At 48.4% G+C, this 12994-nt stretch overlaps 1 protein-coding gene across 1 annotated transcript in view; it reads left to right on the top strand.

Moving 5' to 3' along the window:
* The window catches only part of LOC147093443 (NACHT, LRR and PYD domains-containing protein 3-like), a 43079-nt gene extending 30468 nt beyond the window's left edge, over window positions 1–12611 (top strand). Inside the window, exons 5-6 of the mRNA XM_085974213.1 lie at window positions 4439–6176; window positions 12524–12611. Of these exons, the coding sequence (XP_085830339.1) occupies window positions 4439–6176; window positions 12524–12611 (1826 nt within the window). The remainder of the gene's footprint in view (window positions 1–4438; window positions 6177–12523) is intronic.
* The last annotated feature ends 383 nt before the right edge of the window (window positions 12612–12994 follow it).

The raw sequence follows: 12994 nt of genomic DNA, 5'->3' as shown, positions 1-12994 counted from the left end.
ATACACGGTGAAACCCCATACACACCTGGCAGGATCCTGATACACGGTGAAACCCCATACACACCTGGCAGGATCCCGATACACGGTGAAACCCCATACACACCTGGCAGGATCCTGATACACGGTGAAACCCCATACACACCTGGCAGGATCCTGATACACGGTGAAACCCCACACACACCTGGCAGGATCCTGATACACTGTGAAACCCCATACACACCTGGCAGGATCCTGATACACTGTGAAACCCCATACACACCTGGCAGGATCCTGATACACTGTGAAACCCCACACACACCTGGCAGGATCCTGATACACAGTGAAACCCCATACACACCTGGCAGGATCCTGATACACTGTGAAACCCCATACACACCTGGCAGGATCCCGATACACTGTGAAACCCCACACACACCTGGCAGGATCCTGATACACTGTGAAACCCCACACACACCTGGCAGGATCCTGATACACTGTGAAACCCCATACACACCTGGCAGGATCCCGATACACTGTGAAACCCCATACACACCTGGCAGGATCCCGATACACTGTGAAACCCCATACACACCTGGCAGGATCCCGATACACTGTGAAACCCCATACACACCTGGCAGGATCCTGATACACGGTGAAACCCCATACACACCTGGCAGGATCCTGATACACTGTGAAACCCCATACACACCTGGCAGGATCCTGATACACTCTGAAACCCCATACACACCTGGCAGGATCCTGATACACTGTGAAACCCCATACACACCTGGCAGGATCCTGATACACGGTGAAACCCCATACACACCTGGCAGGACCCTGATACACTGTGAAACCCCATACACACCTGGCAGGATCCTGATACACGGTGAAACCCCATACACACCTGGCAGGATCCTGATACACTGTGAAACCCCATACACACCTGGCAGGATCCTGATACACTCTGAAACCCCATACACACCTGGCAGGATCCTGATACACTGTGAAACCCCACACACCTGGCAGGATCCTGATACACTCTGAAACCCCATACACACCTGGCAGGATCCTGATACACTGTGAAACCCCATACACACCTGGCAGGATCCTGATACATGGTGAAACCCCATACACACCTGGCAGGATCCTGATACACTGTGAAACCCCATACACACCTGGCAGGATCCTGATACACTGTGAAACCCCACACACCTGGCAGGATCCTGATACACTGTGAAACCCCATACACACCTGGCAGGATCCTGATACAATGTGAAACCCCATACACACCTGGCAGGATCCTGATACACGGTGAAACCCCATACACACCTGGCAGGATCCTGATACACGGTGAAACCCCATACACACCTGGCAGGATCCTGATACACTGTGAAACCCCACACACCTGGCAGGATCCTGATACACTGTGAAACCCCATACACACCTGGCAGGATCCTGATACATGGTGAAACCCCACACACACCTGGCAGGATCCTGATACACGGTGAAACCCCATACACACCTGGCAGGATCCTGATACACTGTGAAACCCCACACACCTGGCAGGATCCTGATACACTGTGAAACCCCATACACACCTGGCAGGATCCCGATACACTGTGAAACCCCACACACACCTGGCCAGACCATTATACCGTGTGAAACGAATGCCTTTGTGCCTGATGTGGATGTTATCTCTGCCCCTGGGCAGCTATTCAGCACAAACTGTGGTAAGTGGTGGGGAATTGGGAAAAGGTTAAGCATTACCATTGTACATCACCTCATGAACATCCGATAGTGTTCGCTCTAATCTGAGAAGATGTTCAGAATTTCACAATCAAACATTAACTGAGGAGGAACATGAGCAATAGGCCATGTTATGGGTGATTTGAAATTGATTGTGCCGATTACCTCTGGCAGTAAAACAGACAAACTAGGCACAGAGAATCTTGTACTGAAAGAACCGTTACTTCATTCAGGGGGATTTTGAATCCCAATTTAATTATTATCACAAACATATTTATAATTTTCAAAACTACATTATCGGCAACTCGTATCCAAATGAAACGATGGAGTTTAATAATAGTAACTGTTGAAATGAAGTCTGTCTTCCCTAACGTAATACGGAGTGAAGTGGGCGGTAGTTCTATTTCTGATTCTGATCGGTTATCTGATGAGACTGTTATCTAAAAATAATATAAATGTAAAATTACTGAAAGCTGATCGCATTTTCTGAAACACAACAGGAGGATGTTTAGGGGAACAAAAGGCTACTTTGGTCCAAACCAGTCTGTCCCTGTTCGAGATGAACTCACCTTCCCCTCTTCAGTTTACCCACAGAAATACAACCAATTGTCTCTTGTCCCCAATCACACTGCCCCTTAGTGTCCTCCCTGGTAACTGGTCTCCCACTCTACTACCCTTCAGTGAAAAATATTACCCTGATTTCTCACAGAAACACAACCAATTGTCTCTTGTCCCCAATCACACTGCCCCTTAGTGTCCTCCCTGGTAACTGGTCTCCCACTCTACTACCCTTCAGTGAAAAATATTACCCTGATTTCACACAGAAACACAACCAATTGTCTCTTGTCCCCAATCACACTGCCCCTTAGTGTCCTCCCTGGTAACTGGTCTCCCACTCTACTACCCTTCAGTGAAAAATATTACCCTGATTTCCCTTCTTACTCCTGGCGAGTTAGTCAGTTTTCCCTTAATTAATTGTGTTCTTTATGAATCTCATTCCGGCATTAAGTTTGTGACTTCGATTAGAAATTCTGATCAATTCCTGACACACAGTCATCGTATTTCCCTTTGCACTTTCACCATTTCAATAATAATATTCCTGTGATTAGAAGGGCACACAATACCTGCCCATGGTCTGATAGACAAACGGTGGAATTTCTGTCCATTCACAGTCTGTCCCTCTCCCAGTGTACACACTAACCCAGATAACCTGCCCACGGTCTGATACAGTAACAGTGCAAGTTCTGTCCATTCACAGTCTGTCCCTCTCCCAGTGTACACACTAACCCAGATAACCTGCCCACGGTCTGATACAGTAACAGTGCAAGTTCTGTCCATTCACAGTCTGTCCCTCTCCCAGTGTACACACTACCCCAGATAACCTGCCCACGGTCTGATACAGTAACAGTGCAAGTTCTGTCCATTCACAGTCTGTCCCTCTCCCAGTGTACACACTAACCCAGATAACCTGCCCATGGCCTGATACAGTAACAGTGCAAGTTCTGTCCATTCACAGTCTGTTCCTCTCCCAGTGTACACACTAACCCAGATAACCTGCCCACGGTCTGATACAGTAACAGTGCAAGTTCTGTCCATTCACAGTCTGTCCCTCTCCCAGTGTACACACTAACCCAGATAACCTGCCCACGGTCTGATACAGTAACAGTGCAAGTTCTGACCATTCACAGTCTGTCCCTCTCCCAGTGTACACACTAACCCAGATAACCTGCCCACGGTCTGATACAGTAACAGTGCAAGTTCTGTCCATTCACAGTCTGTCCCTCTCCCAGTGTACACACTACCCCAGATAACCTGCCCACGGTCTGATACAGTAACAGTGCAAGTTCTGTCCATTCACAGTCTGTCCCTCTCCCAGTGTGTACACTAACCCAGATAACCTGCCCACGGTCTGATACAGTAACAGTGCAAGTTCTGTCCATTCACAGTCTGTCCCTCTCCCAGTGTACACACTAACCCAGATAACCTGCCCATGGTCTGATACAGTAACAGTGCAAGTTCTGTCCATTCACAGTCTGTCCCTCTCCCAGTGTACACACTAACCCAGATAACCTGCCCATGGCCTGATACAGTAACAGTGCAAGTTCTGTCCATTCACAGTCTGTCCCTCTCCCAGTGTGTACACTAACCCAGATAACCTGCCCACGGTCTGATACAGTAACAGTGCAAGTTCTGTCCATTCACAGTCTGTCCCTCTCCCAGTGTGTACACTAACCCAGATAACCTGCCCACGGTCTGATACACTAACGGCGGGTCTTCTGCACATTGTCCCTCTCGGTGAGCAATCAATCCCGTTTTCCATTGCTTCAGAAGGGAAGCACCACTGACGGTTTCAGAGTTTGATCCACTAGAACTTCTACTGTCGTATAAACAGGATCACGTGTGGATTTGTAATGTGATTTCTAAAGCACAGCGCAGGCCGGAGAGTATTAACCATCAGAGGGAAAATATCACCTTCATTGAAACCTCCATGTTCAGTGAATATTAGAATCAAGTGAGGATTTGAAACTTTTCTCGGTCACTGTTCACTTTCAAGCGAGGTTTCCATTAACTGAGATTTAATTTCTACACGCACGTCTGTTGAAGCTGTGAATCAAACCGTGCAATATTTTACTGAACATTAAATGTTATTGAGAAGTTGTTTTTTGTCAATACAACTAACATTGAAACCACTTTCTGTCTGTTCTAATTGAAGATGTTCAGCAGAAACACAAGGAAACACTCCGGGTACAAACTGAAACACTGAGACTGAACACTATCCTAATAAAGGAGAAGGTTAAGATTTTCCAGCTGGTTGATCGATACGCTGAACTAACGATCATTTCTACTGTTCGAGATCGGACACTTGTAGAACATGAACTGCTGGCAAGAGGCCGAGACCATGAAGAGTGGAGAAAACAACATCTCCGGGGAGTGCTGGAAAAAATCCGAACTGATCAATTGTTCCACAGCAGTTTTTCCCAGAGAGAATCCAAATCTGGGAGTTCCGGAGCAGTGAGCGGAGTCCCTGGGATTGGAAAAACAACAATGGTACAAAAGATTGTTCATGACTGGGCCACTGGGAAAATATACCCAAACTTTCAATTTGTTTTCAGCTTTAAATTCCGGGATTTGAACGCTATTAACTGTAAAATAAACCTGTGGAATCTGATACTCATTTTCTATCCTTACTTGAGGAATATTCTGGGAGAGCTCTGGAAGAACCCAGAGGTATTGCTGTTTATATTCGATGGTTTGGATGAATTCAAGGACAGTATCGATTTTTCTGACAATCGGAGAAATACTGAACCTCAGCACATGTGCACGGATCCCGAATGCCGATGTAGAGTGTCTGACATTGTGTACAGTTTAATACAGCACAAGCTGCTCCCAGGATGTTCAGTGCTAGTGACCAGCCGCCCCACTGCATTACATTTATTGGAAAAGGCTGAGATCAGTGTCTGGGCTGAAATCCTGGGATTTGTTGGTGAAGAACGGAAGGAATATTTCAACAAGTTTTTTGAAGATCAGGCGGTGGCAGCAGCTGTTTTCAAACACGTGGAGGAGAACGAGATCCTGTACACAATGTGCTACAACCCTTCCTACTGCTGGATCCTCGGTCTGTCACTGGGCCCCTTCTTTACACAAAGAGACAGGAATCAGCTGCGAGTTCCCAAGACCATCACCCAACTATATTCCTACTATATTTACAACATTCTGAAAAACCATGGCCGAGAGATTGCAAGCCCCCGTGATGTGTTACTGAAGCTTGGTGAGATGGCCTTCACAGGAGTCTCCGAGAAGAAGATTGTGTTTGGAAATGGAGATTTGGTCAAGTACAATCTACAACCTTCCCAGTTCCTGTCTGGGTTCATGATGGAACTTTTGGAGAGAGATGATTCTGTCCAGAGCGTGGTGTACACATTCCCGCACCTCACCGTCCAAGAGTTTGTAGCTGCACTCGCACAATTCCTGACTCCAGATCCTGGGGACATCCTGAAACTCCTCAGAGAATCCCACAGCAAGAAAGATGGGCGATTTGAGATATTTCTCCGTTTTGTTGCTGGTCTCTCCTCCCCACAGGCAGCTCAGCCCCTGGAGGAGTTTCTGGGCCGATTTCTTCATCAAACCACCTGCCGAGTGATTGACTGGGTGAAGGAGAAGATTGAAGGACAGATTGGAGACACAGTGAGTGAAACTGATCAAAGGAACCTCCTGAACACATTCCACTACCTGTTTGAGTCTCAGAATAAAGCACTGGCTCGGCAAACAGTGGGATCTGTGAAAGCACTTACATTTCATCAATTGACATTGACCCCGATTGACTGTGCGGTCCTGTCTCACGTCATTGGACTCTGTGATACAATAAAGGAACTCGATCTAGAGAGCTGCTACATTGAGTGTGAAGGACTCCAGCGGCTGGGACCCGTACTGCACAAATGCCAGAAGTTGAGGTAACTGTTTATTTGTCTCTAACTGTTGGGCGAATTGTAGAACAGTCACGGATTGTGTTGTTGCTCCATAATGTAGGGAAACAAACAGTTCAGTTAAACCAGGGAGAAGCGGATTCAACACAAATATGACCAATAATAAGAGGATCGGTCAGTAATTCCCTAAGGACTGGAGAATCTAAAATGGATCCTTGTGAACAAGTAGGGATTTTACAGCCTTTATCGGATCAGCAGATACAGGTCACTGAGAGTCTGATAATTTAATTACAATAAATCATATTTAATAAGGCTGGACAGGTAAACATATAAAATATAATCTGGCAGTAAAGATAACATTAATTTAAAATATTTTCCACATCCACCATTTCAACTAGAAACAGGAGAGAAACCCGAGTTTAAATCACTAACAGTTCGATATTTACTCCAATACCGTGCAGGGTGTGCCCTGTCGAGGGGGTAGTTTTCTGGATTGGGAATATTGGGGAATCGGGAATTCTTTCAGCTGTAAAAGTTTACAATTATTCACAGTCCTGAACATTGAGTAAAGATTGATATTCAGGATCTTAAACCTGCCGGTGAAAAGGTTCCAATCTAACCGGAGTACAGACACACACCGGCCAGCGGTGGGGCCTCGCACACAGCGGGCGGCTCCTGGGTAAACCAGGGGCAGTGAACCCGGGAATTCCCCATAATCCACCCCCTGTGTGTGAGGCCCCACTCGGGGAGGGAACTTCCGAAAATTCCCCAAAAACTGTCGGGCCAGTTACCCCAAAATAAATGTAGAGCCAGTTTAATAATGGGAATAAAGTAAAAGACTCCCCTCCCCTATAAACTAGGAGCACAGGGACATTTAAAACTTGTAACGGGACAGAATAAACTCTCTTGCTGCTATTGACAAACATTCACTATAAGCCCTCTGACTCCCACAGCTACCTGGAATACACTTCCTCCCACCTCGCTTCCTGTAAGGACGCTGGCCCATTCTCCCAGTTTTTCTGATGGTGCCACGTTCCATCCAATGCTTCCGACATGTCTTTCTTTTCCCTCAACCGAGGATTCCCCTCTACCGTGGTTGACGTGGCTCTTGACCGTGTCTGTTCTGTTTCCCGCACTTCTGCTCTCACCCCTTCCCCTCCCTCCCAGAACCACGATAGGATTCCCCTTGTCTTCACCTTTCACCCCACCAGCCTCCACATTTAATCTCTCCTGTCTTCCACCCTATCACAGACCTTCCCTTTTGTTCTGTCCTCCGCTCCCCCCGCCTTTCCCGGCCCCGACACTTGCTTAAACATCTGTAACTTGTTCCAGTTCTGACGAGGGGTCCTTGTCCTGAAACATTAACTCTGTTTCTCTCTCTATAGATGCTGCCTGACCTGCCGGGTATTTCCAGCATTTCCTGTTTTTATTTCAGGATAAATTCTCCTTGTTATATAAAATCCTGGGGGGCGGATTTTACAGCAGCAGTGAGCGTTTCACAATATAACTCACCCCGAGATATTATACAGATTAATGTAATGCACAGAGTAGAAAGCACAGGGAATCACCGCTTTATCATTTAATTCTGAAAAAATCGACCGATTCCCATAAAATCCGGGATTTAAGGAGCAGCAGAAATGGGACAAGTTTCTCCAAACATGACGAGGCCGGTCACTGAGCTCCAGGAGGGTAATTCTGATCATCAGGGAATGAGACCGGACTGAGGGACATTTAAAGGCTTCACACAGACAGCAATTTATTTAATAAATACATTAACGGACAGTCCCTGAATATATGGGCAGTTGGACAGAGTGAGATACATTCCCTGTGAGGGGGGAATTTCGCAGGGGTCAGCGGGCGTGATCAGTGGCGGGTCGGGTGAGAAAATGGATTTTTCCCCAGTGGGTCGGGACCCCGATGTCAACCCGCCACCATGCGCCTTTCCCAAATGTCGGGTCTGGCAGAGCAGAGCAGACCCGACACGTAGCGGCGGGGGAGGCAATTCAGGTAATTATAACCTTGTTAACAGAGGATTACAGTAACAACTATTTTCAGCTCACCTTCAGAGTTTACATAGAAACATAGAAGATAGGAGCAGGAGTCGGCCAATCGGCCCCTCGAGCCTGCTCCGCCATTCAATGAGATCATAGCTGATCATCCAAATTCAGTACCCTGTTCCTGCTTTCTCCCCATACCCCTTGATCCGTTTAGCCTTAAGAAATATATCCAACTCCTTCTTGAATATATTTAATGAATTGGCCTCTGCTGCCTTCTGTGGTAGAGAATTCCACAGGTTCACCACTCTCTGGGTGAAGAAATTCCTCCTCATCCCTGTCCTAAAAGGTCTACCCCTTATCCTTAGACTGTGACCCCTGGTTCTGGACTCCCCCGCCATCGGGAACATCCTTCCTGCATCGAGTCTGTCTAGTCCTGTTAGAATTTTATAAGTTTCAATGAGATCCCCTCTCATTCTTCTAAACTCCAGCGAGTACAAGCCCAATCGACCCAATCTCAATCGACCCAATCTCTCTTCATACGTCATTCCTGCCATCCCAGGTATCAGCCTGGTGAATCTTCACTGAACTCCTTCCATGGCAAGAATATCCTTCCTCAGATGAGGTGACCAAAACTGCACACAATACTCAAGATGTGGTCTCACCAAGGCCCTGTACAACTGCAGCAAGACATCCTTGTTCCTGTACTCAAACCCTCTCACTACGAAGGCCAACATACCATTTGCCACCTTAACCGCCTGCTGTACCTGCATGCTCACCTTCAGCGACTGGTGCACAAGGACACCCAGGTCTCATTGCACTTCCCCTTCTCCCAATCTATTGCCATTCAGATAATAATCTGCCTTCCTGTTTTTGACACCAAAGTGGATAACCTCACATTTATCCACGTTGTATTGCATCTGCCATGCTTCTGCCCAATCACCCAACCTGTCCAAATCATCCTGTAGTTTCTCGGCATCCTCCTCACAACACACACGCCCACCCAGCTTTGTGTCATCTGCAACTTTGGAGATATTACATCTTGTTCCCTTGTCTAGATCATTAATATATATTGTGAATAGCTGGGGTCCAAGGACCGATCCCTGCGGTACCCCACTAGTCACTGCCTGCCTCTCAGAAAAAGACCCGTTTATTCCAACTCTTTGCTTTCTATCTGCCAACCAGTTCTCTATCCAAGTCAATACCTTGCCCCCAATCCCATGTGCCTTAACTTTACACGCTAATCTCTCATGTGGGACCTTATCGAAAGCCTTCTGAAAGTCCAAATACACCACATCCACTGGTTCTCCCTTATCTATTTTACGAGTTACATCCTCAAAAAATTCCAGTAGATTATTCAAGCACGATTTACCTTTTGTAAATCCATGTTGACTTTGTCCGATCCTGTCACTGTTTTCCAAGTGCTCTGCTATTACATCTTTTATAATGGACTCTAGCATTTTCCTCACTACCGATGTCAGGCTTACTGGTCTGTAATTCCCTGTTTTCTCTCTACCCCCTTTTTTGAACAGTGGGGTAACATTAGCTACCCTCCAATCCATGGGTACTGTTCCAGATTCCATCAAATGTTGGAAGATGATCAGCAATGCATCTACTATTTCTAGGGCCACTTCCTTAAGTACCCTAGGACGTAGATTATCAGGCCCTGGGGATTTATCGGCCTTCAATCCCATCAATTTCCCTAACACCATTTCCCTACAAATACTGATTTCTTTCAGTTCCTTTCATCAGACCCTATGTTCCTGTGGCCCACGCTGCTCAGGGATCACGTCAGGTAACCAGGGCGGGAGTTGAAAGGCCATGGAATCATTTCATTACTTGACAGCTGGAAATGTGCTATAAAAGCTCCCATCTCACAGCTGTTCACTTTCCAAGCTCAGAAGCTGTTGCTTACTGCATTTGGAAGACAGATTGAGCTTTATGCAGGTTGCAAGTGTTTGGAGCAAACTCTCTATCCAGTGTCACCTCATTGGAACAACCTCTCTCACCATTAACAGATTGCTTCTGACATCTCAAGTTCACCTGCCATCTATTACACCAGCATGGGTCTGGTTTATACTGTCTCCCCTTGGGCCTCAGAGTCTCACCACAATCAGCCCCAACACCAGCACCACCAGTCATACCAGCAACACCAACCTTCTCCACAACTCCTGATGCTGCACAGCACAGAGGGCATCAACACCCGACCACATTGCTGACCGGGTCACCAGAGATGGCCTCACCATGGCCAGAATTTCTTCATTTGGTGCTGCTCGCCCTGGATGACACATGATGCGCCAGGCTAACACCAGCCCACACCAACAACACAAAGCATCCCTACAATGCCCAAACCATTCCTGTCACACTCATCAGCATTGCGGGGGCTACCGTTATGTCTCACCATTCACTGCAACTCACTAAGCCACTTCCAAACATGTACACAAATCTTTCGAAGAACGGAAAGTGTTGAAAATAAAGATTTCAATGTTTGACACCACATTAACAGAAACTTCACATGAACATTGGCTAAAACACTTGTGTGTTGTTAGTTGGTATGATTGGACTAGGGTGAGGGTGAGTGTGAGGGGTGGCTTGTGAGATGGGGATGTGATAATATAGATAGAGAGGAATGGGTGGAGGTGCAAGGGAAGTTGATGAGAGTAAGGATGTTCAGGAGTAGGGTAGGGAAGGCAGAGTGATGGGGATGTGATGAGAGGCACAGCCTGATGAGGTTAAGTGAGGCTTTGCAGTAACGTTTTGTGATCTACTGAGATCATTGAAAGGTTTGTCACTGCAGGCTGCTCCTCCCGATGACATCCCTGCTTGAGCCCCACTGTGCAATGTGCACCCAGGCTGTGTTGGTCTCTTCCGCCCCTTGGAAGTGAAGAGAACCTCCCTGCGGGCTGTGGCTCCCTCCATAATCATATAGAGGGAGTTCTGGGAGAGCCTGGGTGCAGCCGAGCTCCTCTGTGCTGATGTCAGTGTTTGTAGAACCTCAATACTGTAGAACACAGAGCACAATGGGCAAAGTCAATGTGTGTGTCATCAAATGAGGTCATCAAACCAGCTTCCCCCAATTCCCCAGAGCGAGGCCGCGACACCCGATCCCGGACGCACCAGACCCCCCGCCGTCCCCGACCCCGGACGCACCAGACCCCCCGCCATCCCCGACCCCGGACACACCCGATCCGACCCCGGCCCGACCCTCCGCCGTCCCCGGCCCCGCCCGGCCCTCCACCGTCCCTGGCCCCGCCCGACCCTCCGCCGTCCCCGGCCCCGCCCGACCCTCCGTCGGCCCCGGCCCCGCCCGACCCTCCGCCGGCCCCGCCCAACCCTCCGCCAAACCCGACCCCAGCCCCGCCCGACCCTCCGCCGGCCCTGCCCGACCCTCCTCCCGCCGGCCCCGCCCGACCGCCGCCTCCGGCCCCCCGGCCTCGCCCCGACCCTCTCCCGACCCTGGCCCCGCCCGACCCTCTGCCGACCCTGGCCCCGCCCGACCCTCCCCGACCCCGGCCGCACCCGACACCGACCCCACCCGACCCGCCACCAACCCTGACACCCGCCCGACCCCGGCCCCCGCCCGACCCTCCACCGACCCCCGCCCGACCCTCCACCGACCCCCGCCCGACCCTTCACCGGACCCCGCCCCCGCCCGACCCTCCACCGGACCCCGCCCGACCGTCGCCGATGGGGAAAACCGGGTGATTAATTTCCTGAAGTACTTTCAGTGATTGCTGTAATATCCCAGAGAGAAAAGTATATCAGATCCGGGCTTTGATTCAGTTTGTTTCTCTCTCTCTGTTTGTTTTTAGGCTGAATGGCATTCAGTTGGGAGATTCAGGAATGAAACTAGTGTCTGCGGCTCTGAGGAACCCGGACTGTAAAATACAGACTCTGCATTAAGTACCAGACTGTGTGAGATTGTGTTTATAATAACTGGATGTCTGACACTGAACATTATTATTAGTATCAGTAATAGTGTTATTAATAAACACTGGGGATTTACTCTGATTCCTGTTATTTCTCTCTCTGATCCCCAGTCTACGGGATGTCAGTCTCACAGATTCTTGTACTGAGGATCTCGCCTCCGCTCTCGGTACAAACCGCTCACTGACGGATCTGAACCTGAGAACAAACTCCTTCACAGACCGATCTGTCCCCGCTCTCCGCCGCCTCATACTAACCTGCCGGAGTCTGGAGCGGATCGAGTGAGTGTTTGTGTTAATGTTTAATGTAATAAATAAATAATCAATGGGATTCAGTCACTTTTCTGGGTAATATTTGCCTGTAGTTATTATTGAAATATTACCCCCAGTCTCGCGGTTATTTACACTGTTGTTCAATCTGTTTATTTCCTGTTTAATCTTTAATCTGTTTCAGGCTGATGGGGAATCACTTCAGTTCATCCGGAGAAAAACAGCTGGAGTTACTGCAGGGAACAAGACCCAGACTGAGTGTGGAAGTGTGAACAGTCCAAGTGATGACCTCACTGCTCCCATTGTGTGAACAGTCCAAGTGATGACCTCACTGCTCCCATTGTGTGAACAGTCCAAGTGATGACCTCACTGCTCCCATTGTGTGAACAGTCCAAGTGATGACCTCACTGCTCCCATTGTGTGACCATTCCAAGTGATGACCTCACTGCTCCCATTGTGTGACCATTCCAAGTGATGACCTCACTGCTCCCATTGTGTGAACAGTCCAAGTGATGACCTCACTGCTGCCATTGTGTGACCATTCCAAGTGATGACCTCACTGCTCCCATTGTGTGAACATTCCAAGTGATGACCTCACTGCTCCCATTGTGTGACCATTCCAAGTGATGACCTCACTGCTCCCATTGTGTGACCA

This window comes from Somniosus microcephalus, unplaced genomic scaffold (assembly GCF_052327205.1).
Source record: "Somniosus microcephalus isolate GS21.2 unplaced genomic scaffold, FLI_Smic_1.0 unresolved_chr1, whole genome shotgun sequence".
In the NCBI taxonomy this organism is placed as follows: Eukaryota; Metazoa; Chordata; class Chondrichthyes; order Squaliformes; family Somniosidae; genus Somniosus; species Somniosus microcephalus.
The sequence above is the reverse complement of the archived record's forward strand: the minus strand, read 5'-3'. Positions and strand labels throughout refer to the sequence as shown.